Here is a 23,414-nt window from a genome sequence, read left to right as displayed (position 1 = left end):
ATTCTACAAAAGAGTTTCCTCCCCGAAGTGCATGCTTTAACCTAACTCGCCAATCATAGCTGAGATAATCATATATATCATGAAGGACCCAAGTAGGGATGAAATTTACTAATTCTCTTTTGGGCACAATGGAGTGCATCGAGGGAATCAGCTTCCAAAATGATTTTGCAATAGCCAAACTCCTAAGCCTTGGCAAGACCATAAAAGATGGACCAAATCTCCACACACATTTTCTATTTTTAAGTGTAAAAATATATGTAAATACTCACTATATGTTAATAAATACATAGCTTTTTTTTTTATACCCTAAAGAAGACTGGGAGATAATTATATGTAAAATTTATTTAAGCTGCCATGCTAATGTCACAATTCTATCAAATCGGTCAAACAAATGCTCCCCCCCCCCCCCCACCCCCGTTTAAAAAATATTGGTCCTTAAAGTAAACGCACATTAATGTAAAATATAAATGTTCTCTCCAATACACGTGGGTTAAAAACAAGCCATACATAATACATGAAAAAATATATATCAATACAATGTATAAATATATGAATAGTTGTGTCCTTTTTATTGCATCTGAACTAGCATGTGCTTTTTCTATCTGTACATGGTACACTTAACAGTATCCATGATTTTAAAACCTAGACTAGTGAACAACCATGTGCAGCCACTAGGGTTAATTGGACTAGCTAGGTCAGTGGGTCAAAGGAGTGCTCTCAACATTAGAAAATACAAATACGCACAAAAAATTAGTATGAGTAACAATTAATAACTCATAGCCGCAACCAATTAAGACCATTTTTATTCCATTTTGCTTAGTTTTATATCTTCTTGAAACATATCTTCTTCTTCTTCTTCTTGTTATTGCCTGTTTTATTGTTGTTGATAATGTTTTTTCTATTACATCATTAATGTTTTTTTTATTGTTGTTGTGTCTGCTCTTGTTGTTGTTGTCATTATTATAATGAGTCAAACAATTATTACTAGTTGACCCACCAAGTGGGACTTAAGGCTTGGCTCTGTTGTTGTTGTTTTATTCAACTTCAAATTTATTTTAGAGTATGAGTTAAGTGTTTGATTAATTTGCATGCACACATGTGCATATACAACCCTATATAACAAATTTTAAATTTAGACTATGCCCAAAATTCCAAGGCTTTAGAAGTATGTAATTTTGATGCTACTTTTGATTTCGATTATACAAATAACGGAAATCGGTAACGCATGGAATTTTCTTATGAAACATGTGAAAATATTAATAGAAATAATAATGCAAGATTTAGAACTAAAATATTGTAAATAAAAAATAAATAAATGACCAAGTTTGTGGTGTATGAGGTGCAAAATTGATAATACAATAATTATATTAAACATATTCACATGGTTTTAAATAACGGCCGCGACCATTACGTAATGCCATTATGTAACGGTTTTTTGGCATTACACACCACGAAATCAGTGGGAAGAAAAATCAGAGTCATGATGTCGTTTACAGACTGTAACTGTTCTGTAAAGGCTGCTATGGCCATTATGTAACCGCTATAGGATTGTTACTACCAAGAAATTTTTATTTTATTTTTTTACTCTCTTCTCACTTTTTGTTTTTTCCCCCTAAGTAAATCATTCTCAATATATTATGTGGCAAGAGGAGGAAAATATTATAATGAGAATGATGATGATGCAAAATTTAAAATTTTTTTAACACTCAAAAGAGATACATTAATTAACAATGAAAATATTAACTTGTTTGGGGAAAATATTTTATTTTAACAATATTAACAATTTGACATTTATGTTCTATATTTTTCAAGTTCAACCTTCTTTTCCTATCTAGTTATTGTATATTTGTATAATTCGTATGTCTTATGTCTCTAATAAATTAATGGAGTGTATAATTTTTTTTGTTTTATTAATTAATTTATCACACATAAGAGTTTATCATGCATTATAATAATGAGAAAGTATAAAACACACACACACACACGTACTTGTTCTACCAATGGTGGCTTAAAACAAATTTAAATTTCTTACCCTTACCAAACAACAAAGTTGAACTAAAGGATCCAAAATACACAAACTCTTTCCAAGAAGGGCTAAACTCTTAAAAGATGCAAATACACTAATATGCACAAGATTGTACGAGTTTGAAAAAAATTCACCGTTGTTACACCTGCTTCCCGTCATATGACATCCGCTACTCTTGCTTCCCGTTACACCCATTACTGTTACATTATGCTACTAGCTATCGTGATTTAAAACCATGCATATTCAATTAAAATAATTGAAACCCATATATCAATCAATCTTTGTTTTCAATAAAATAGAAGACATTAAGAAACAAATTTCAATTTTGGGTTTTGAATCTTAAATTTCAATTTTCAAGAATTTGTGTTCCATTGTAAATTTTCAAGAAATTTCATTGAAATTTCACGATTTTGACAAATTTCAGATATTTAGCGAAATTTCAATAAAAATTCTGTAATAACTACCATTTCGATTTCAAGGGCGATGGAAAGTGAAAATTTTGACAAATAATTTGGACAATTTCGTGCAAATATAAGACCATGCTACACAAACATATATATATATATGCGAAGTATCTTTCATAATTGCATGTATATTATTGGTGGTTTCGTACTTCACTATAAATAAATAAATTTAAAAAAAAAAATCAATGGCTGCTATGGTAAGCCCTTGTCCTATCTTGCAATTGAACCTAGACAACTGGTGCCTTTAAATTTTTTGGATAAGAGGTAGGTCAACACTATTAGTCCAATAGGTCCAGCCGAGTCAGGCCTAGTTGCTTGGTTCTGTCGAGTTGATCCTACTTTACAAAATTTCAAGCCCAAGGACATAACAAGACTGATTGTCCGATGCCTGTTTGATCTGGGTTTCAAACTATGCTTTTATTTGATTTACATGTAACATTGAAAAAAAATAAAAGTAAATTAATCATAAATTAACTCATATCATATTCCCAGCATTTTATTAATATAATTTCTTATACTAAAAAATATTTACACGAAAAATTTACTAATAAATAAATATATACACGAGAGAGAGAGAGAGAGAGAGAGAGAGAGAGAAGAAAAGTGGGACTAATAATTCTAATCTACTACAATAATTCTATTGTTAATGGTGCAGTCAAGGTTTTAAATTTCAATCACAAATAAATTTCGAAGCATTAAATGTGCAGAAATTTCAATATTGATTTTGATTTTAAAAAAGGATGGAAATTAATTAAAGCATGTAATATTTTTATGAAACTTCCGAAATTGATGATAAACATAAAATACTACAAATAAAATACATTCAATCGCACAGATCTGGTGTATAAGGCAGAAAACAGTGCTGCAATAACCATACTGAACATATTCATATTCAATTAATATAAATAAAAGGGCAGCCCAGTGCACAAAGCTCCTGCATATGCAGGGTCTGGGGATGAAATTCCTAATTAGTTAAAAATCAGCTATTATGCAAATAAAACCAATTTAGACATTAAAGTTCTTATAATATGCTGTAGACAATATCTAAGTTCAAATTTTCATAAAACTACAAAATTTTAAAAAGTGTTATTCATATCATTCTAGTAATAATCTTTATTCTCAATAAAGAAAATATTTATTAAGACAAAAATTTCAGTAAGTTTTGAATCTCAAAATTCAATTTCAAGGAAATTTTTCCTATAGTCAAATTTTCAACAAACTTCATTGAAATCTTTGAGATTTTGATAAATTTCACATGCTTCACAGAAATTTCACATTTTGGTAAGATGGATTTTTATTTTGAGTGTGGTGTAAAGTAGAAATTTAGATGGAAATTTCAATAATTTCCTAGAAATTTAAGGTCATGGGCAGTGCTAATACAAGTCCTGTATTCCTGTATTCTTATGCACATTGATGACTTTCAAAATATGAGTGCATAGGTTACAAAGTAAATGCATTTGGCGAAGTTTAAAGAAGCCATAGACAAGTTACTCAAGTGTAAATGATGAAAGATGCCCTCTCTAATTCCTTCAACCTTCTCACACCAGTAACTAAGAATTCTACTATTCTGTTTGCAAGGATCTCAACTCATGATTATCCATGCTTGGTTTATATTTCGAGCGTGATCACTGGCTGAAATGTGGAGGGAAGTGGGGCAATGGCTGAAACTACTAGAAGGATTCTTCTCAGACTAACAGGTGTGTTAAGGCTTGATATGTAATGTTGGCCCACAACCTAACAGCTTAAGCTTTTAGGTAAAGTGGAAATCTAGCATGGTATCAGAGCTGGTTACCAAGAGGTCCTATGTTCTAGTCTTGTTGCCCACGTCTATTGTTTGCTGGTTAAGAATTATCTTATTCCCTATAACGGCTGTTGTTTACTGTTTCTTTACCTCTCCACACGCTGCCGAGCTGCATGTGCAGGGGAGTGTTGAGGCTTAATATAATTGTTGGTCCACAACCTAATAGAGGTGCAATTTGTATACCACCAAAATTTATTAATTACATGTTTTTGTTTCATATTCCGCAAAATTCTACCATATATGTTCATGATCATGACAATACATTAGCCAAATGGTATCCAAGCACATGTTTAACCCAAGTCTTTGGTTTGTTGTTGCAATTTATTGCAAACAAAGTCCCCTTTGCAATCTCAATTTATTTCTAAAGGATTCAATTTGGCTTTAAGACTTTAGAACTTGATTGATGGTTAAAATCTCTCTCTCTCTCTCTCTCTAATCCTTTGATCTGTGCTTGGACAAGGTCGGGGGAATCTCCTCTTTGCTCATGGTCAAGAACAATGTCATTCATAACAGGTGAGTCTGGTTTTTAGAAGAGACAGCATCATGGATTGTTAATGGGTTTTTGGTCTTCGGTTGGGTAGGAAGCGGTTTTCATGAGTGATTTCTGCAAGTTAGCCAAGGAGTTCCAGAAGGTCCTTGGAGGAGTAGTTGCAGATGGTCCTATGCATACCAGATCATGGAGTCAGGTGGTGCTTGAAGGCGATAAACAAAGGCCCAGGTTGCAGTTATCAAGATCCTTTTGGAAATCAAGGTATGTTAGTCGGAAGAGAAGAGAGGTGCAGTAGGCATGGAGGTACGATTCAGATGAAGGAACCTGGTCTTTCGAAGACAGAGTTCATTACAAACCAGACGGTGGAGTTCCGTAAGGTCCTTGGAGGAGTAGTTGCAGATGGTCCTATGCATACCAGATCATGGAGTCAGGTGGTGCTTGAAGACGATAAACAAAGGCACAGGTTGCAGTTATCAAGATCCTTCTGGAAATCAAGGTATGTTGGAAGGAAGAGAAGAGAGGTGCTGTAGGTGTGGAGGTGCGTCTCAGATTAAGGAACCTGGTCTTTCAAAGACAGAGTTCATTACAAACCAGACAGAATCGAATGAGAAGGAAGCTAGGATTCCAGCTGCGCTGCATTTCTCTCAGAGGCAACTAGGGTTGTGCTCAGGGAGGAGATCGCAAAGAAGAGTGGCCGGGGAGTAGTACGTTTCTCATCTTGGACCTGGCCCAATTAATTGAAAAAGGAGGTTCCTTTTTATCTTACTGGGCCATTTATTTGAGCAGGTGCAAGGTTTGGTAAGTCTGAGTTGGGCTATAATGAGGACTTTAAGGGAGGATCTCATTCTTTGGTCTCCAAACTGAAGGATCATGCCGGTAGTCAGGCTGTTGGTTGGGGAAATGGGGATTCAGGTTCCTTGCTGAACCCCAGTAACGTGAAGGCCTAGATTTCAGTCCCTAGAATTCAGGAGATGAGCAGTGAGGAGGAGAATTCTATACCCTTAGATCATGAAATCCATTCCCAGTCTCCAGCGATCCAAGTTACGAATTAAGCAGAAAGAGCTTCGGATCAAATCCAGAATATTAGAAGTTCAGAGTCAAAAACTAGATCATTGTGTTAAAAATGCAACTAGTCTCAAAGAGGGTTTAAAAGATGGGGTGAGAAGGAGAAAAAAAACAGAAGCTTTTTTGGAGGGGGTTGCTGATGTTTTTTGTCCTAATTCTGACAGATTCGAGAGATGTAAGGTGTATGCTCATTGAAAAAGGCAGTTTGTGTGGGTGCTGAGATGAGGAAGGTGTTCGAAGAAGAGAGAAAATTCTGACAAGATAGGGGCAAAATTTTAAGGAGAGACTCTAAAGGAGAAATTAGTATAGTGGAAGACTCTCTTGCAAAGGAGGTTGGGGGTAGCAATGGGGCAAGAAAAAAAAAAGGAGGTAAAAAAATGGGGTAATTTTTCAGAAACAGAAAGTGATGATATTAGTGAGTTTTACTAGTGGGGGGCAGTTGTTGGACCAGATTCAAAAACAATATGGGTATGTTTCTGATCCTTGTGAAGAAGTCGGGGATTTATCTTATGTTCATCTGCCCCCATTGGAAGGTTTGGAGGGAGTGTATATTTTTTATAACGACGGGTTGGTTAGCAATTGACAGCGTAGGGGTGGAATTTTACCTACTCCCGGTGGAGTAGATCCCTAAGAAGGAGTTAAAAGCTCAAGATCTTTTGGATAAAATGGATTTAAAGATGATTGATATTGGAGGAAATGAAACTCTTGGATGGTGGCAAAAGTCGAAAGATGAAGGATCAAAGGGAATAAGAAAATTTGAAGAGCTCGGTAAATTATGATGGAAAGGGTTTGAAAAGGGGTTTCCTAGGTTAATATTGTCTAGTTTTATTTTATGATCGTGTTTTTTTGGTTTCCTTTTTCTTTTTTCTGTAGTTATTTGGTGGACTCTTTATCCTCACGCATTGTACCTTCCTTTTTCTCTATCTAATATAGCTTCTTCTATTATCAAAAAAAAAAAAAAAAGATATATGCAAAAGAAGTTTCCAGGTCTCATGCATATGCCTGAAGCACTTTTCAGACATGCACATAAACTCAACTATGGAGAAGGAGACGGAGAATACCTTTATGAGAGCAGTGTAAGTTACTGTCTCAGGAAAGAAACCATCACGCACCATCATAGAAACTAGTGCAGAAGCAGACTTGAAGCATTTTATAGTGCTGCAACAATCGATCATAATATTATAAGTCGCAGCATCAAACAGAATGCCACGTGATTTCATTTTCTTAAATAATTCAATCGCGGTAGAGCTCTGCATTGATGCAAAAATATTATTACACTCCAAAAAAAAATGGAAGTACACGCATCATGTAGGAGGTAACTTATTAAAGGTCAAGATAAGATGCAAAGGTCGTACTTCTTTAGCCTCAACAAGTGAATGCAACACGGTATTGTAGAGGGATGTACCCAGATAAGTGTTACTCAGACTAAACTGGTTATCCATTAAGCGCAATAACTGGATCATTTCTTTCACCATCCCCTCTGCTCCAAGTGCTTTTAGCTGAAGAAACCGCCAGAAATAAATGCAATAGCCAATGTCATGAACCATGCTACAACAAATGGATGGACTGTAATGCAATAGCCAACATCATGACTTCATGAATTCATTTTGTTTTTTTTTTTTGAAAGTCATACTTCAAGAGAATAGACCATAAATGCATCTCTAACAACTATACAAATGGCTTAATGTTTTGGTCTCTGCTTTGGTTAATCTCAGTACTTTCCCCTTCGGCAAGTTTTAGCATTATTTAAAAGAACAAAAACAAGCATAAAATCATCACAGTAAGATTCATGATTTTTGTGTAGCAAGTTCAAGAAGCGAATTCTAGAGAGATTAAGATCTAAAGGCAAAGAAAAGGCAACAATAAGCATCATATAGAAGAAAATACTTACATGCATGCATATGTTGTGCATGTCTTCATGTTTTTCAGAGTACAGGAATCAAATCACCCCAGGTGAGGACCCACATTTAATCGACTTGGGGATTAAACATCATCATTTAATATACAAAAAAAAAAAAATTATAAAGAGAAGAAAGAGGAAAAAAGCAAAGACAAAGACAAGGCATCCTCCTACGAAATGAGAAAAAATAAATAAAATAAAGACATAAAGCTCAACAACAACCAAGCCTCAAGTACCACTAGGTAGGGTTTCTGCCACTTTGCGTGATCTATGGCCGCAATAGCCTCTGACAATTGGAGAGGTGCAAAATGCTAACTCAATACAAGTTATTCTAGATCTACCCCTCAGAACCCCCCCCCCCCCCACCCGCCACTAACAATAACTAGCTGACTCCTCATGGTGTGTTATTTGGCCTGCTTGCAAGTAACCAAACCATGTCAGAAGGTGATGCAGATTCCCTTGGATCATCCTGCAAACAGAAATAAGGTGACTGGATAACTCCAGAAAGACCCTCCACTGCTAAAAATATAAATGGGTTTGTCAATATAAGAGAATGACAGGTTGGGAGCAACCCACCAGATTATTGGAGGGCCACATTCAATAACTTTTCCTCAATATTCTTTGGGTAAGAAAACAACCTTGTGAGGAGAAGTGGGTCCAGAAAGAGAAAAAATTTATCTTTGATTGAGTGCTTTTATGAGTTCTGGACAAATATTCTTGGATGGAAATGATATTAACGAGCTTGACCTCAAGTGGTGCAGGAAGCATATTGGGTAGTAAACTTGTAATCAAGAACCTATGCTTTTTGCTACAAGCATAAGGGAGAACATTCTTGATGGTAAAGATGCTATGACCTTTGAGTCTTCATGAGATCACACCTGCTGCAAAACTTTGACATGCTATTTCTTTCATAAAAAACATTCCTCATAAATAGAAACTCAATAGTGATAAGTTCTTTGCCCTCTAATAGCTTGGTGGGTTGAGATTGGGTACCTTTCCCTAGCAGGTTTCTCTTCGATTTAAATAGGAGTGTTTATCCAAGGCAATCGAGAGAAGTTTCTTATTCAATGATTAGATATATAAGACGGGGGAAGCAGATCAAAACAAGTTCTAATCAATTACTAGTGTGACAGTTCTTCTTTATAGGTAGTTTCGCCTTTCTAGATGCCATTCAATTTTGGCTCCACATGGCTCAACAAGAATTTCCCACATCAATTTTGACTTGCCCCTCAATCCCAAGCCCAAGTTTCAAGTCTGTGCTGAGTGGATGAAATTAATGAGATCTTCACACCCAATTTCTTTTACCTAAATATTTTTGCCCTCTCACGGTCTCACCTTGTGCTTTGGGCAGTACTTTTGGAGCATATCTTATATCTTGGGCAAAATCATCCTTTTGGCCTGTCAAACAGAAAATATAAAGTAGTCATATCACTGGACACGCTTGTGCGTGACCCCTTCTTTGATTCCTTAAGCATCATGTCGTCATTTCAGTTGAAACCCTAAGGCAGTATGGACAATATAGAAATCTCACACAAGATCCATGGATGTAGGCATGCTAACGACCACATAAATTGTTCTGTCCTTGTTTTCTTATGTTTTTCTTTCGATTTGTTGTTGCGTGTCAGTCGTGTCTGCATAACCTTAGGATGTTTTTCACAACACACTATTGGTATTGGCTTTTGGGCACAACTACCTATTTTCTGTCTTTCCTTTCACTTGTGTGTTTATTTCTATGCCCAAATATGTGCATTGTTCATGATAGAGGAGTCTTCTTCCTCTATTTCTTCTTTCCCTCCACGTGTCCCCATGCATGTGACCCCCACATTTAGGGTTTCTTCTAATAGAGAAGCATAGGGAAGCCACCTCATTGCTAGGGAACTCTTCAAGGGCTTATGCATTTCGGGCTAGGTTTAGATTGCGCATTGCTCCCTTCTTCGTTGATGTTACTATAAGAGTTCCCCCTCTTAGCTCCTTCCTTACTCCTGGCAAACCCTTGCCGAGTTTGTCATATACTAATGGAAAGAGAAATAACCTTGGACGTTAAGTTATTTTGATCCTTAAGGTTGCTCCTTTGTGAGTAGTTGGTTATGGATTCAAGTCTAAGGAAATAGCCTCTTTGCATAAAATCAAGGGTAAGGCTGTGTACATTATGATGACCCTCCCCCTACTCTTGCAAAGCAGGGAGCCTTGTAGCCTGAGGATGCCCCTTAAGTTATTTTGATCCTTATTTCCTTAAAACAGCATCCATGCATTCATGGGTGGTACTATTTTTGTGCCAAAGCCCAAGAAGAAGTTCATGTTGGATGTCAATTCCTTATCCTTGAGTGGGAGGGAGAGTATGTCTTTGTCATGTGCATCAAAAAGTAGCTAGTGAGGAGTTAGTGGCGGGTTCCGCTGAAAGATGGCTTCTTCTACTCTCACTAGTCAAGGATACAGAGGACAAACAGGCAGGCTTTTTCAAGCCTAAATTCAAGCTCTCTCTTAGTTATTGGCCAAGCAATGATTGGTCCAAGCTAGCATTTGACTCGCCAAAAAGACGATTGGTAGGTTAAGATTTGCTTTAAAGGATTTTTTTTTAATGCAACTCTCTTTCAATTTGTAGTTGCTGGGCCTTACCACATGAAATGACATGCTCTTGAAGCTTCATAGCTTGAGCCTAGTGAGACGTGAGGAGGCAAAGGAAGATGAAGATGAAAAGCAAGAAGAAATAATGCTCAACAAGGCAAGGACTAAGGAGGGAGCTATTCACCAAGCTGCAGCTCAAAAGGCTAGGGAAAGAAGCTCCAATCCCATGGCATATGGTGGGGAGAGCTTGAGGAAGATATCACTTAAGTTACGAATGTTAAGGATGGGATGGGAGGTTCGTCCTCCTAGCTCTGACTTTAGGCCAATAATTGGCTCCTTTTTCTCAACAAGCCAATAAGGTCCTTATTGTCTCGAATTGAAACTCCTTGGAGGCTCGGCATGTAGATAACAAAGCCCTTACCATTCTCAGTTGACCTCCAATGAATTGATAGGCTGTTTATTACCTTATCTTCATGTTTATGTACTTTATATTCCTTTGTCCTTATCAATTAGAAGGCCTACTAAATTGCTAATTTTTCATGTAATCCATTAGATAACCACAGCCATCTAGGTTGCTTTAGCCAAATGGTTGGCAACAAAAGAGCAGGTTACCTATCTCCAAGGCAGCTGAAGTGGAGACGAATGTGGATAGTATGTCCAAAAGGGTAGGGGAACTAGTGAGCACAGCCAAGGACGAGGCTTTCAAGGCATATGCCCATGCAAAAGTATTGTAGAAGGTGGCTCAACACAAACTTGAGGCCATAGGGGTGAGAATGAAGCTGAGTTCTCAAATTCCAAGTTTCAAAGAAGTACTAGAAGGAGTTGGACAAGCATACCAGCTAGACAATAGCTTTGTTCTCTGCAAGAAGGCTAACCAGAAGATACCACTAAAGGTTAGGTTACTTCTGCTAATGTCAGCCAGCCTTTCATTGTGAACAATGACAATGACAACAACAGGGTGGCCACAAGGCTCCTTTCTTCTTCTGGTCTAGAGAATTGTCCTCCACATAAAGAAGAATTTGCCCAGTTTGTGTGTGTATGCATGTGTGTTTGTAAATGACTCTTGGGCTTCAACCCCTCTAATTACGTATGACATTTTTTGTAATGAAAATTTATTCTTGTTTATTCATATTTGTGTTTCCATTTTATCCCATACAAGCTCAATGCCCTTGAGAATCTTCCCCCAAGCCATTTTTATTTATTTATTTATTTTTAGGCTATATGCCCTTATATCTCAGCCGAGCTCAAGCCATCTTTTCTAGCTCTTTTCTCTTTTATCCATCCAGACTTAGTATCCTTGGACATTTTACCTTAAACTGTATCGAATTTTCCATGCTCTACATGCTCAATGTGTTTAGGAATCTTTCCTAAGAACTATTTTGGTTTTTTCTACGCTCTGCACTCTAATCCCATCCGAGATCAAAGCCCTTCGCAAGTTTCCCTCAAGCCATTTTTTTGGAGTTCCAAGCTCTACCCTTTATCAGCAACATTAATCAATAAAGTCAAACTAAGAATTACATTAGAAACACAAGAAAATATGTACATTCACTAATATAAATGACTAAGAAGTGAAAAGAGACTAAATACATGTGTACTGGTAGAGATTTTGTAAGCTCCATAAGCAAGGTATGGTTGATTTGGAGCGTGTGTTCCAAGCCAAACTATTTCTCTAACAATGTAGGATGATGAACTTTCTCTACCTGATTATTTCTAGACAGTTCTGAGGAGATCAACCCGCATTGGGCAACAGCCACCAGCTAGTGGTCAACATTAGGATGGGAGCTTGGGATGCTTGAGCATCATGGCATGCATCTCATTTTTTAACGAACTTTAAGGCATCTTTTTGATGGTTGGCTAATAGCACACCCTTGGCAAAGGATTTTACAAGCAATTGGTCTTCCTCGTTCCCACATATGCCCTCGCACACTTCTAAGAGGACAGAATTGGCTTCTCAAGGCATACACATCAAGGAAAATGGCATCATGGATGATCATTTGTACATCTCCTCTCCCGAAATTGAATATTGTGCTACTCTTTGCACAACAATTCTTGCCTCATTCAATCTAGGGTAAAGTTCCATCTTTGAGATGTGACCATGGTGGAGCCATTCCAAGAGGTAACAAGATGATTTCCACATGGCAATGGTGGCATATTGAAACTTCATTTGCATCTATGCTTCTAGATGGTACCACTTCTATAGTGATGAGACACTGCAAATTGAAGAATCCCAAGGTTGCTAACCTAGGTAGAGCATGCTTGCCTTAGAGCTTTGAATCCTCAGGAGATAAAGAATATCAAATAAAATAGAATCGTTTACCTCCTCTTTGGCCTTGGTATAATACCCTTCCATAATCAAATCTAAAGCCTCATAGCTCCTAATAGCCCAACGGACCAATAATTGCGAAATTTCTATAAACTTCCAAGAGGTCTACACTCGTTGACCAGCCAAATTTTAGCCCACTTAGGAATGTTTTCTACTCAGCTTTGTTACCCATGCATTAGAGCCAAACCAAATAGCATATTCTATAACTCTCTAATCCAAAGGGACCAAAAATGAGCCCTACTCCCCCAACCACCCACCCCCCAATCCAGTATAAAAGAGTCATCACCATAAGGTACAAATTGCCTCTCCTTCAACTTGGTTTTTGTCCATGGTGGTGCATTCCACAAAGAAATCGGCTAAGATTTGAGCCTTAATGACCAAGATAAGCTTATCTTCTCTATTGAACTTGCCTAATTCCAAGGACCATTTGACTAGTCTCCTCCATGTGAACAAAATCTAGCAACAACACTTGCTTTATATCGTACCAGTGAGCATGACAAATGGTGACAACTTGAAAGTAGGGGCATAACTTCCAACCTTAGTGGGTGTCCATTTCATATCGTTGCTCAGGTCTTCTAAATAAGTGACCGCCATAGTAGATTGGCCAATTGGCTATAATCAAGCATATAGCACAACAAGATACAATGGCGGCATGGAGATTCGAGGAACCTATTAAATTTCTTTAAAGGTGTTTTGACATTATTACATCCACTTGAGCTTTATAACTTTTCTACAAATAGCGTTGAAAGGAAGAGACTTCTCGGCTTCTTGGGATATGAATCACTTGAAAGAGCACTCGACATGTTAGCTTTTGGATTCATAAAAGCTCTAAGATAGAATTATGTGCATCCAAGGCTTCTATCTGTTTTGATTGTGTTCCAATCCCCCTTCTACTGACTAAGAATTCCAAAGCTTTTTTGGACAAGACCCGAAACCGCATTTGGCCCAATTTAACTTCTTTGAATAGCTTTTTTCAATACTCAAAAGGCTTCTTCTAGGTCTAAGATATGCCCTCTCACCAGAAGACTCTTCAATAGCATGTTGTCAACGTATACCACCATACACCTCCCAATTTGTTCTTTGAGAATTTGAGAAAATAATTTACACACCTCTAGTCAAGAGCTCCCGCATTTTTAAGCCTAAATAGCATTAAATGGCAGCAGTAAGTCCCCCTTTCTATCTCCTCATCCACTAAACATATGAGCATTTGGGTGTAGCACAAATATGCATCCATAGAATAACAAATTCTTGCCCAAAAGTAGCATCTACCAATTGATCATTTTTGAGAAGGGAGAAACTATCCTTCAAGGAAACTTTGTTAAGGTTCATGAAATCGATTCATGCTTGCCATTTTCCATACCTTTTTAACCAACAGTCTAACTAGCTTATCTACTTTACAAAGCTTTTCTGAAGGATCTTGTAGACTTCATGAGTGATTACTTCATTGCATCTAGGGCTAAGGTCTATTTCTTTTGTCTTAGTAGCATCATGTCAAATCCACGTTGAATTATTGCATAATTATATTGGGACTAATACCAAGAGTGTCCTTCGAAATCCAATTGAGCACATTTGCATTCTTGCAACGAAAATTGCTCCAATGCAACATGAAACCAATGTAGATGCCAATGAAAGGGTCCTCCTCATTCACTCCAATTGATTCTAGCTCCTCTACTCGTGTTCCTATCGTCATATCTTCTAGCCATTAGCATCTCCAAATTTTCAGCAATATGAGCTTTACTCTGCTCCTCCTTCACTATAGTTATGTAGCATTATTTGCATAAATTGATTACTCTTGATCTCTCAAGTATTGTATGTCGTGGAAAACTTGATCATCAAGTGGTAATGTTGGCTTTTCTTAGGGCAATTACTAACCAAGAAATCATTCCTAAGGCTACCCTAAGATTTCAATAATAAAACGAGATTATTGATCCTTACAAAGAAGGTTTTCCTTTTCCATCTTCTCAATCGAGTATTAGTTTGTAGACTCTAGGCTATAGCCTTCCAAGCATATATGGTGTCTCCTCCCACAAGACCCATGGATATTATCTTGAGAGTCCCATCAAATTCTCTTCCACCATTAGACTTCCTTCATGTAGCTGCTCATTAGCAGAAATCTAGCCACGTTGTCATCCAAATCTAGACACATTCGCTCAATCCATCGCAGCCTCGAGTCTTCTCCTCAAGTTTGCTTCAATTTTTGTGCCCTAGAAGCATTCACCAATATAAATTGTTTGAATCCTCTCCAAGCTACACTTGCTTGACAACTTCACTTCTCCTATGACTTTTATTTGCATTTTTGCATGGTGTTTTCAACGACTCCTTCCTTTTTTTGTGTCTTTTCCAGCTCAATTTCACATCTAGCTTGTTGAGTTTCCCTAGCATTGCAATATTTCTCTACTCTTGAATTCCAACAGGAGAACCAATAGGAGAAAAAATGACAAGCTGAAGTTGGATGGCAACATAAAGGCAGCAACATCCACCCTGAATCCAAGTTTGTTATCTCTACGACTTTGACGTTCAAGCATCAAACTAACTACCATAGGGTCTCCTCATGACTTTGTCAAACTTCCAATGAGGTTCATGGAGATCTATCGCATCCCATTACTTATTAAATGGTTAATAAGCAAAGCACTAAATGACAAAAAGAACATATTGAGGCAGCCAGATCTGGAATGCCAAGTATGAAAGCTCTACATATTGTAGTGTCTAGAGCTCTACGGGAAGGCCATTAGGGCTTGGAAGGTCTCCGGATGATCTATTAAGCCTAAGCTACAATCATAGGATCCCGCAAGTGGCATTTAGAACACAACCGCCCCGCCCCACCCCTAGGGGAGCAACTCCTTAATGATCATGGTAAGTGGCATTTCCTACTTTAATTTAACAGTGGCTTGTTAATTATTCTGACCAGTTTTTGCAACTACCTTCTCCAATTTCTTTCTAGTTCTTCATGACCCACTGGCTCTTTTATTTGTGCTCTGAGGACAAGAGTAGCTGCAGCCTTTGAGAACCTATCCACATCAAAAGAAGCCCTAGTGTTGATATGTGTTGCACCTTTGTTCTTGATGGGAGTTGTTACAAGTTAGCAAGGTTAGTATGTTTTGAGCCATTTGGATTGGGCTGCATTGGCAATTCAACTACGTGAAAATCATGGAGGGATGATCTGCAGGACTCGCTTCATTTTGTGTATTTTGTTGGAAGCAAGAGTGCACACCATGAATTTTCACTTAGTTCCCAAAATCTGTTGATGCAGATTCTATTCTTAATTCTGCCCTTGGATCACCATGCAAAGAATAGGAGTGTGGATTCTTGAGTTCCAAAAAGACTACTATATTTAAGTTAGAAAATTGGTTATGGCTATAATTTGAGAATTGCTTGGTGGGCTGAGATTGCATACCTTTCTCTGGGGTGTCTTCACTTTAAATTGACTGCTTATTTGAGGACTGAGTAATTTCTTGTTAGGCTGTTAGATGAGGTGAAGGGAGTAGACCAAAACTACTATTAATGAGTCACTAGTTGTGGCTAGGCTATAATTGGTTTTGTTCAATTTGGTATTGAGCCCAGACACCAATACAAATTGATAGGTTTTTAAAAACTATAAGCAACGCCAAACAACAAAATTTTAAATAAAAAAAAAAAAACATCAAAGCACAGGTTAAATGATTGAATTCACTTATCATCGGCTTGTTAAAGTTTTGAACAAAAATCTAAAGCATATGAAAAATTTTAAATGATAATTCTTTACTATTAATTTTCATAAGGCTAAATAGTATAAAGCTCTAAAACAAGTTAAAAAACGGTGGGATATCTTCAGAGCTGTGATATTTCGGCCTCCAAATTAATAATCTTATCTAATGACCAACTCATTGATCATAAACCCAACTGTGAATAAGGTAGTACGGGGTGAGGCTTTTACTGAAGAGGGAGAGGGTTTACAGAAGAGGGGAAGCCCCCCTCTCCCTCCACATATATCCTCTCCTTTCCCCCATGGAGTAAGTCACCTGGTACCACTACGTGGCTGATTGGCTCAATGGTAGCAAGCAATACAACTATTTCATAGTACCACCTATGCCTAAACAATTGGTCAAAATATAGTACCATTCTACAGCCATGCATATACAATTGAAATAATATGAAAAAAAATTATGTAATTAATAAAATAATTTTTAAAATATTAAATAAATATGAACTACAACTCCATAAAAAATAAAATATTAATATTAATAAAATAATACAAGCCAAATTTGGTTGTTGGCTCAATTTCCCTGCAAAACTGAAACTGAAAACTGATATTCAAAACTGAAAAACCAAAAACTAAAATGTAAAACAATTCAATATTCAGGTTTTTGATAATATTTAGTATAGCTAGTGGTGGCAGTTCTTCCCAGAAGTTAGTTTCTTCTTTTCCAAGGGTCAGATTATGGCTCCACGTTGTCCAGTGAGAATTCACCACATCATCAGACATGCTACAAATTTAGACAAAGTTTCAATAATTGAGCTTCAAGTTAACCCCAAAAGTGCCTCTCAACTAGATTCAGAGAGCATTTGTTTGATCTGACCTCTAAATAGAGGCTGCCAGATCACTAAATAAGTGAACAGGCCAAACATAGAGCGTAGGTGGCAGCTCTTAATTTTCTTAAAATTCGTAATCAAACATGGAAACATGTCTAACTTGGTAAGTGGAAATTAAGAAGCCCACTTCCAATTTTATACCTCATGAAAAATGAAAGTGACAAAGAAAATCCAACACCCAAGTGGTTAAAGTTAAAATAACAACTTTTATTTTTGTCTAACAAGAAATTATATTATTTTTATTTATAAGTATTAATTAAGTATATGAAAATAAAATATTATTTATATTAAATTATTAACTTAAAGACTTTAGTCTTTGTAATTCCCTGTTAATTTTACCAAATAGTTATGCTCGACAGTTGAGAATGTTAAAATTGACAAACAACACATATTCAAATATTAGATACCAAATAATTAAAATAATTCATTATTTTGATTCAGTGGCTGATTCAAGTTAATTTTAGAAGTAGTTCACAAAAATGGATTTGAATCCAATGTTGCTAGTGATCACAAAATCCATGAATACAAATATACTCCACAAGTGCTTTTGGGAGCTTTCACGTGAGAATAAAAATAAAATAAAGCGTGGTCCCAATTCTAACTTCTGGTTGACACAGTTGGTTTTAGACCAGATTTAAACAGAATAATAAATATTTAATAAAAAACAAAAAGCAAAAAAAGTGAAAGAAAAAAACCAATAAAAAAAGGGCAAAAGGCATTTACCTCCCCTGAGGTTTGGCAAAAATACAATGACCTCCTTGAGGTTTCCAAAATTCTAGGGACTTGTCTTGAGGTTTCAAGAATTCCAAGAACCTCTCTTGAGGTTTGCCAAAAATATGTTAACCACCCCTTGTATTTTACACTAAGATAAGTCTTTTTAAGAGATGTGTCTTTTTGACAAACCTTAGGGGAGGTCTGTTGCATTTTAAAAACTTCAGGGGAGGTCTATCGCATTTTTGAAACCTCAAGGGAGGTCTCTATCTTTTTGTCAAATCTCAGGGAAGGTGAGTATCTTTTGCCCTAAAAAAAATTGAAGAGACTCACCTTGTTCTTGATAGATAAATGACTGTGCTGAATGCAATTTCTCACCATATCCATTTCTATAGCATTTATTCTTTTCTCAGCATCTACCTGTGACAATATGTTTCCCTCTTCATATGGGGCATTCACAGTACCAAACAAGGAAAATAGGAGCTCATATGTCCTAATATCTGGCTTGATTTTCAATTGTTTCATTTTAGCCAATATCCACATGGCGCGTTCAGGTTGGCCCTGCAAAATTAATGCAGCGTGACTTTAGGCTAGAAATTGTATTCTAGTAAACTTCAAAAAGAAATATCATAAATAAATAAATATATATACATACATATATATATATATATATATATATTCTAGAGGAAATCAATTCACAGGAGAACAAAAAGATGATTAGCAGTTGATGTTCCTCTGAAAACCTGGAACCAAATAGAGGGAAAAACTGCTATACTGAAAACCTAGGAGATGCATCATATGTGCCCCTCCAATCCATGGCAAGAAAATATTCATGTTCTTTCCGTTTTACATTTTAAAATAACAAAGCATACAAGATGTGCATAAAAAGGAACCTCGGGTTAACAATTAACTCACGAGGGTATCACACGCTGCAATATAAGCATTGTAAGGTTGAGCATATGATGTTTCAGAAATTTGCTCCAGCAAAGCCCCAGCTAAATCCAGTTCTAGAACTTCGCTGCAACCAATCGCTAGGGTAGCAAGAGTTGAGTCATATGGCTTCAGATTTCTCTGCTTCATAACTTTTAACTGCAGAAACATGTACAAAACAAGTTATAGAGAAATTCAGATTTCTTATAAAATGTTAGAAAGTTTAAAGCAATCTTCCACGGGGACAAACAGAGATCAAAGGGAACAAAATATATTAACAGAAGCAGTGAAAACAGGTCCTGAACATGTTTGAATAAAAGAAATCCTGAACATTTTTGAATAAAAGAAACCAATAAAACTTACTATTTCCAAGCCATCGCGTACACCTTTCTCAGAAACAACTGCTCTGATGAAGCCATCATATGTATGGGATGACGGTTCCAACCCAAGGTTTTGCATCTAAAGATAAGTGGACAACTTAAGTACATACTACAATGCTGATCTGCATAAAGGATGAAGTGTGCAACCAAAAAATTAAAGGAAAAAGAAAAAAACAAATACCAAATGCATATTAAGTAGATAATCAAAGTAAGGTATGAAAGATACAATTTCATAGAAAGGGAGGTGGATGAGCAGCATGAATCGTCCTAGAAAATCTATGATGTATACTCTTGAAAGTTGAAACTAGTTACTAATGTCTGGGGCAGTGAAGATGGTAGCAGCATTACACCTTCTGCAGTAATGAAATAACCATAGAATTTTATCATTGTTTGCGCCAACAATGAACTGGACGACTAATATCAAATTATTATACTAAAGTAGAGCACTGTAAGATCGTGAGAAGGAAAAATGTAATTACCTAAAGGACCATTCACAATGTTATGTGTTTTAAAAAATATGATTGACATGAACTTTTCAAAATATCATACTGTCTGTAGATTTTCATTTTTTAAGAGCTTTTTGGACCTTATCTAGTATATTGGGTTTGACCGAGCAAAGTTTGCAGGTGGTATGGAAATAATTCTTTCAGCAGTTTTGCAGCGTACATCAGCCACTCTTAAAAATGAAACCTAAGCCTGTGCTGAAGTGGTCCAGAATTTCACCACTATACAAGTACGTGTTTAAAGATTATATCATTATAATGAGTCCCTAAAATGCATGATTTTAGACCTTCATTTACCTTTGTTTGTTCTTATTTATTTTGTATGTAACCCTTTGTTATCATATTTCGGAGCTATGCAAGATTTGTTCATGTTTCAAGGAAAATAAATTAAAAACCATGGAATTAGGCATTACGAGAAACCAACGGAATATTTGGGACACTCAAAGCCCAAGTCAAACGTTTAGCCAAGTCCCTAGAGTTTTAGTGCATTTAAGGAAGGAAGATCTTATTCGACCATGTGGAGCGACTAGCTTCCAACAGGGGAGACCAAGGCAATAGATGCAACCTCCAAGGTTCAAGCCTGAAATAGAACAACTGCAAGGTTCGACCAAATCCTCGACACAATGACCCTTTGGGGCAACTAGGTCCAGAGGCTGAAGCTGCCTGAAGACAGAACTACCTCGACCAAATGCTCGACAAAGTGACCATTACGGGCGACAGAGTCGAGTTCCTGAGAATTCCTGAAGTTCAAGATCATGCAAGTCTCGACTATCTACTCGACCAACAAGACCCGACTATGCGACTATGTCGAGAAGAGCTGAATTCAAATTCTTGCTTTCCCAGGAGCTCCGACCAAGGCGCAACCGAGGAAGAACATGGATGCGACCTAGTCGAAACTGACGATCTGCATCGCGAGATACTTGCAGAAGTTGCCATTTTTGAATTCCAAATCTTGTAAACCTTAATGGGTATATATAGTAGCTTTGACAATGAGCTTAGGGTTCCTCTTTGGCCTCTTTTAGGTTAGTAACAAACTTAAGACGTCATCGAGAGCCATTGTAGATTAGTTAGAGTAGATTTCAATACTTGTTCTAGTTTGTGCAAGATGTGTTCAACGGCTTGTGACAACCGGCGAGGCTCTTGTGCTTTCCATGTATATTAGAGGATCATTCAGTTGTACCTCTAGTCGTTAGTGACAGACAATTCGAATACAAAGGATTGATCTTTTTACATGCTTTCTCTTTACTGCTTTCATCTTTACATGATTTCATTTAATCGCTTTCCTTTACTACTATCCTTTACAGCTTGATTGTGATGAATACCTGGTAGATAAGACAGCGCTTCTACAGCTTCAGTCAGATACACATATTAGGCTATAGTCTCCCACAGAGGTTCTCATGATCGTTGTGATAAAGTATACTCCGATTCCCAACCGTGCTCCAGACAGTTGGTGCATCCTTGCTACCCTATGCCATCGAATGACTCCTTGGACTGTTTAGCCAGGTTCCGGTTAGTTTAATGCGGTAAACTCCCTAAACTTAGATTACGCACACGACATCATAGTCCAGATTCGTGATTGAGCATTGCTTTGTAGGAGTAGAGTTAAGTTAGATTTACTTGCTTTCATTTACATGCTTTCAAGTAGCTTATAGAACACACCTTGAAAAATACCATCTTTTTACTTTTCTTTTACACAAGGTTACAATAAATTAATTTGGAAGTGCTTTGATAACTGTGTTTTAAGTCCCTGAGGATCGACACCCAACTTCCACACTTTCTATTGAACTTGGGATTGTTAGGTAGTATAAATATTATTTTTGGTAGTTAAGGACCAAGTCTTGGCGAGCCTACCACATAACTTGCATTGCCTCCTGTCTAACTTTATCTCGCTCTCCTTCGTTGCATTGTTATGACAAGCAGCAGCAAGGGAACACTAAGAAAGGTAATCTATAGATTAAAAAAAGATTCAATAATCAATGAACTATGATGTTTTTATATTTTTGATATAAACTCAGGAGAGATACTAGATGAAAATCTAGTGGAGTAAAAATAAATCTTTTTTTCACTCGGTAAAGTGTAGATACTCAACGGACTTAGCCACACATCATCAAGGGCAGCATCAGAGCAGAATGGTGCCTTATAAGCAGGACCCACTATCCAATCACATTCAATTGCTAATCAGAGAAATGGTTGCTGGAACTGAATAAGACTGATGGACTTTGCACCAAATCTCTCAGATGTAGTCAGTTGGTGGATCCCACTTATAATGTACTATTCTGATTTCTACCCAAATACTTCCTTTGATGTGTAGTCAAGTCACTTGACTTTCCCTTCATACCTTTCCTTACCTAGCAAAATCTTCAAGTTTGTTATGGACAAAGAAAATGAACAAGGGAAAAGCAATGATAAAACTTAAATATTAAATGAAACACAATATTTCTAACTATATTTCTGTCTCATCTGACACTTGAAGAAGGCTGTTGGCCTCATAAAGTGAGCATGAAACTAGAAATATCCTTACAGTGGGTAGATCAGCAGCTCCTAATCGCCCTCTTCTTCTTATAGATATGCACAACAGACACAGAGCTTAAACTCATAATATGGAGTGATTTAGACTGAAAGAGTTGGTGGATGTTTGTGCTCGTCCGTGTATTATGGCAGAAAAAAATTGACATGCAATGTTCTTGGAGCTCAAATTGACATCAAGTGCTCCCAAACCACAAAAATGTACAGGAATATTATCATATTCAGTGGCTTTCCTTCAATATATATATATTTTTTTTGGTGGGACAGAATTTCCCTTGATAAATATTAAGCTTTTCATAAAAATAAAAAAAATAAAAAAATAAAAAAAAAGTCCAAAGCAAACTATACCTCATTCAATTTAAATATCAGAAAAAAATAAATTTGGCTACCTGTAAGATCAACTGCTCTGCCATTCCACAAGTTTGACTTTGTGCACACGCATATATTACATCGCTGAATGCCCACCTCAAGACCTTCATGGCAAGCCTGCCTTTTTTTCTTTCCAGCATTCTCATTCCAAGACTCATAGCTTCTCTACTTCCCACACCAACCATAGCACAGTACTCACTATCAACAAAACAAGTGTCCATTTTCTTACAGTTCTCAAAGATTGATGGCATAGACTGTTCATTCTTCTCCATGCTGCATTTCTTAAGTACACCATTTGTAGGTATTGGAATATCCAATCTCGAAACAGACAACTTTCCTTCAGCAGTTTTATTCATCAAATCACTGCCCTTGTGAGCCACAGCCACCATATGTTGCAGAGTCTCATAAGCAGCTTGTAAGTCGCCCAGCCGTGTAAAAGACCATATAAACTTCCGCAAAGAAATGGTGCTCAGACTGTAGTACTTGATATACTCCTTCCAAATTTCATGGGTTGCAGAGACATTCTGCTGCCAAACTGCAAGCTGAAGGAAAAATACTTAGAATAGTTGTGATAATAATAATGCATGGCCTACAACGATTTTACTGATCATTGTCAGGTAAATATTGTATTTGAAGAATAACTGGCCAATTAGATTAACATGGTAGAGAAGACAAAACGACAAAACTAACAGACATGATCTAAAGTCAAAATTATAACAAATAACTTATCTAAACTGTTCAATTCATCCAATTCTCCAAGATGTCCAACCATATGGTAATCCTGTCTTCAAA

General features: G+C 36.8%; 1 protein-coding gene across 3 annotated transcripts in view; it reads right to left on the bottom strand.

Moving 5' to 3' along the window:
- The window catches only part of LOC131162465 (pentatricopeptide repeat-containing protein At1g76280), a 69,259-nt gene that overhangs the window by 31,495 nt on the left and 14,350 nt on the right, over positions 1-23,414 (bottom strand). For 2 of the 3 annotated variants that reach the window (XM_058118968.1, XM_058118970.1), the window contains exons 5-10: positions 22,643-23,164; positions 19,208-19,303; positions 18,830-19,003; positions 18,248-18,475; positions 7,202-7,345; positions 6,908-7,096 (exon numbers count right to left, since the gene is read on the bottom strand). In XM_058118968.1, coding sequence (XP_057974951.1) covers positions 6,908-7,096; positions 7,202-7,345; positions 18,248-18,475; positions 18,830-19,003; positions 19,208-19,303; positions 22,643-23,164 — 1,353 coding nt within the window. The remainder of the gene's footprint in view (positions 1-6,907; positions 7,097-7,201; positions 7,346-18,247; positions 18,476-18,829; positions 19,004-19,207; positions 19,304-22,642; positions 23,165-23,414) is intronic. The other variant, XM_058118969.1, reaches the window with a different exon arrangement.

The sequence above is a fragment of the Malania oleifera genome, chromosome 8 (assembly GCF_029873635.1).
Source record: "Malania oleifera isolate guangnan ecotype guangnan chromosome 8, ASM2987363v1, whole genome shotgun sequence".
Classification (NCBI taxonomy): domain Eukaryota; kingdom Viridiplantae; phylum Streptophyta; class Magnoliopsida; order Santalales; family Ximeniaceae; genus Malania; species Malania oleifera.
Note: the sequence above shows the minus strand (reverse complement) of the source record. Positions and strands in the feature narration are given on the sequence as shown.